A 233-nucleotide genomic window follows, 5' to 3' on the forward strand; every position below is an offset into this window, starting at 1 on the left:
TGTGTGTGTGTGTGTTTACCTGTTCGCTGATACCAGTGCCTCCATAAACACACACCACCCTGAGTCCCAGCAGTTTTGAGAACTTCTTACACTCCTTGGTGATCTGCAGAGCCAGTTCTCTGGTAGGGGTCATGATTACAGCTGTGGGAGAGAGAGAGGAAAACAGGATGAGAATAAGTATAAAATATGTCTCACACACTTTTGCCAAGAACATTAAGATAAAATAGACTTTA

General features: G+C 42.9%; 1 protein-coding gene across 1 annotated transcript in view; it reads right to left on the minus strand.

Moving 5' to 3' along the window:
* ddx46 (DEAD (Asp-Glu-Ala-Asp) box polypeptide 46) overlaps positions 1–141 on the minus strand; it is a gene marked incomplete at its 5' end in the record, with an annotated part of 7,106 nt that extends 6,965 nt beyond the window's left edge. The window contains 1 exon segment of the mRNA XM_035666099.1: positions 20–141. Within this exon segment, the coding sequence (XP_035521992.1) occupies positions 20–141 (122 nt within the window).
* Between the last annotated feature and the right edge of the window lie 92 nt (positions 142–233).

The sequence above is a fragment of the Morone saxatilis genome, unplaced genomic scaffold (genome assembly GCF_004916995.1).
Source record: "Morone saxatilis isolate NCDOM2014 unplaced genomic scaffold, NCSU_SB_2.0 Contig20, whole genome shotgun sequence".
In the NCBI taxonomy this organism is placed as follows: Eukaryota; Metazoa; Chordata; class Actinopteri; family Moronidae; genus Morone; species Morone saxatilis.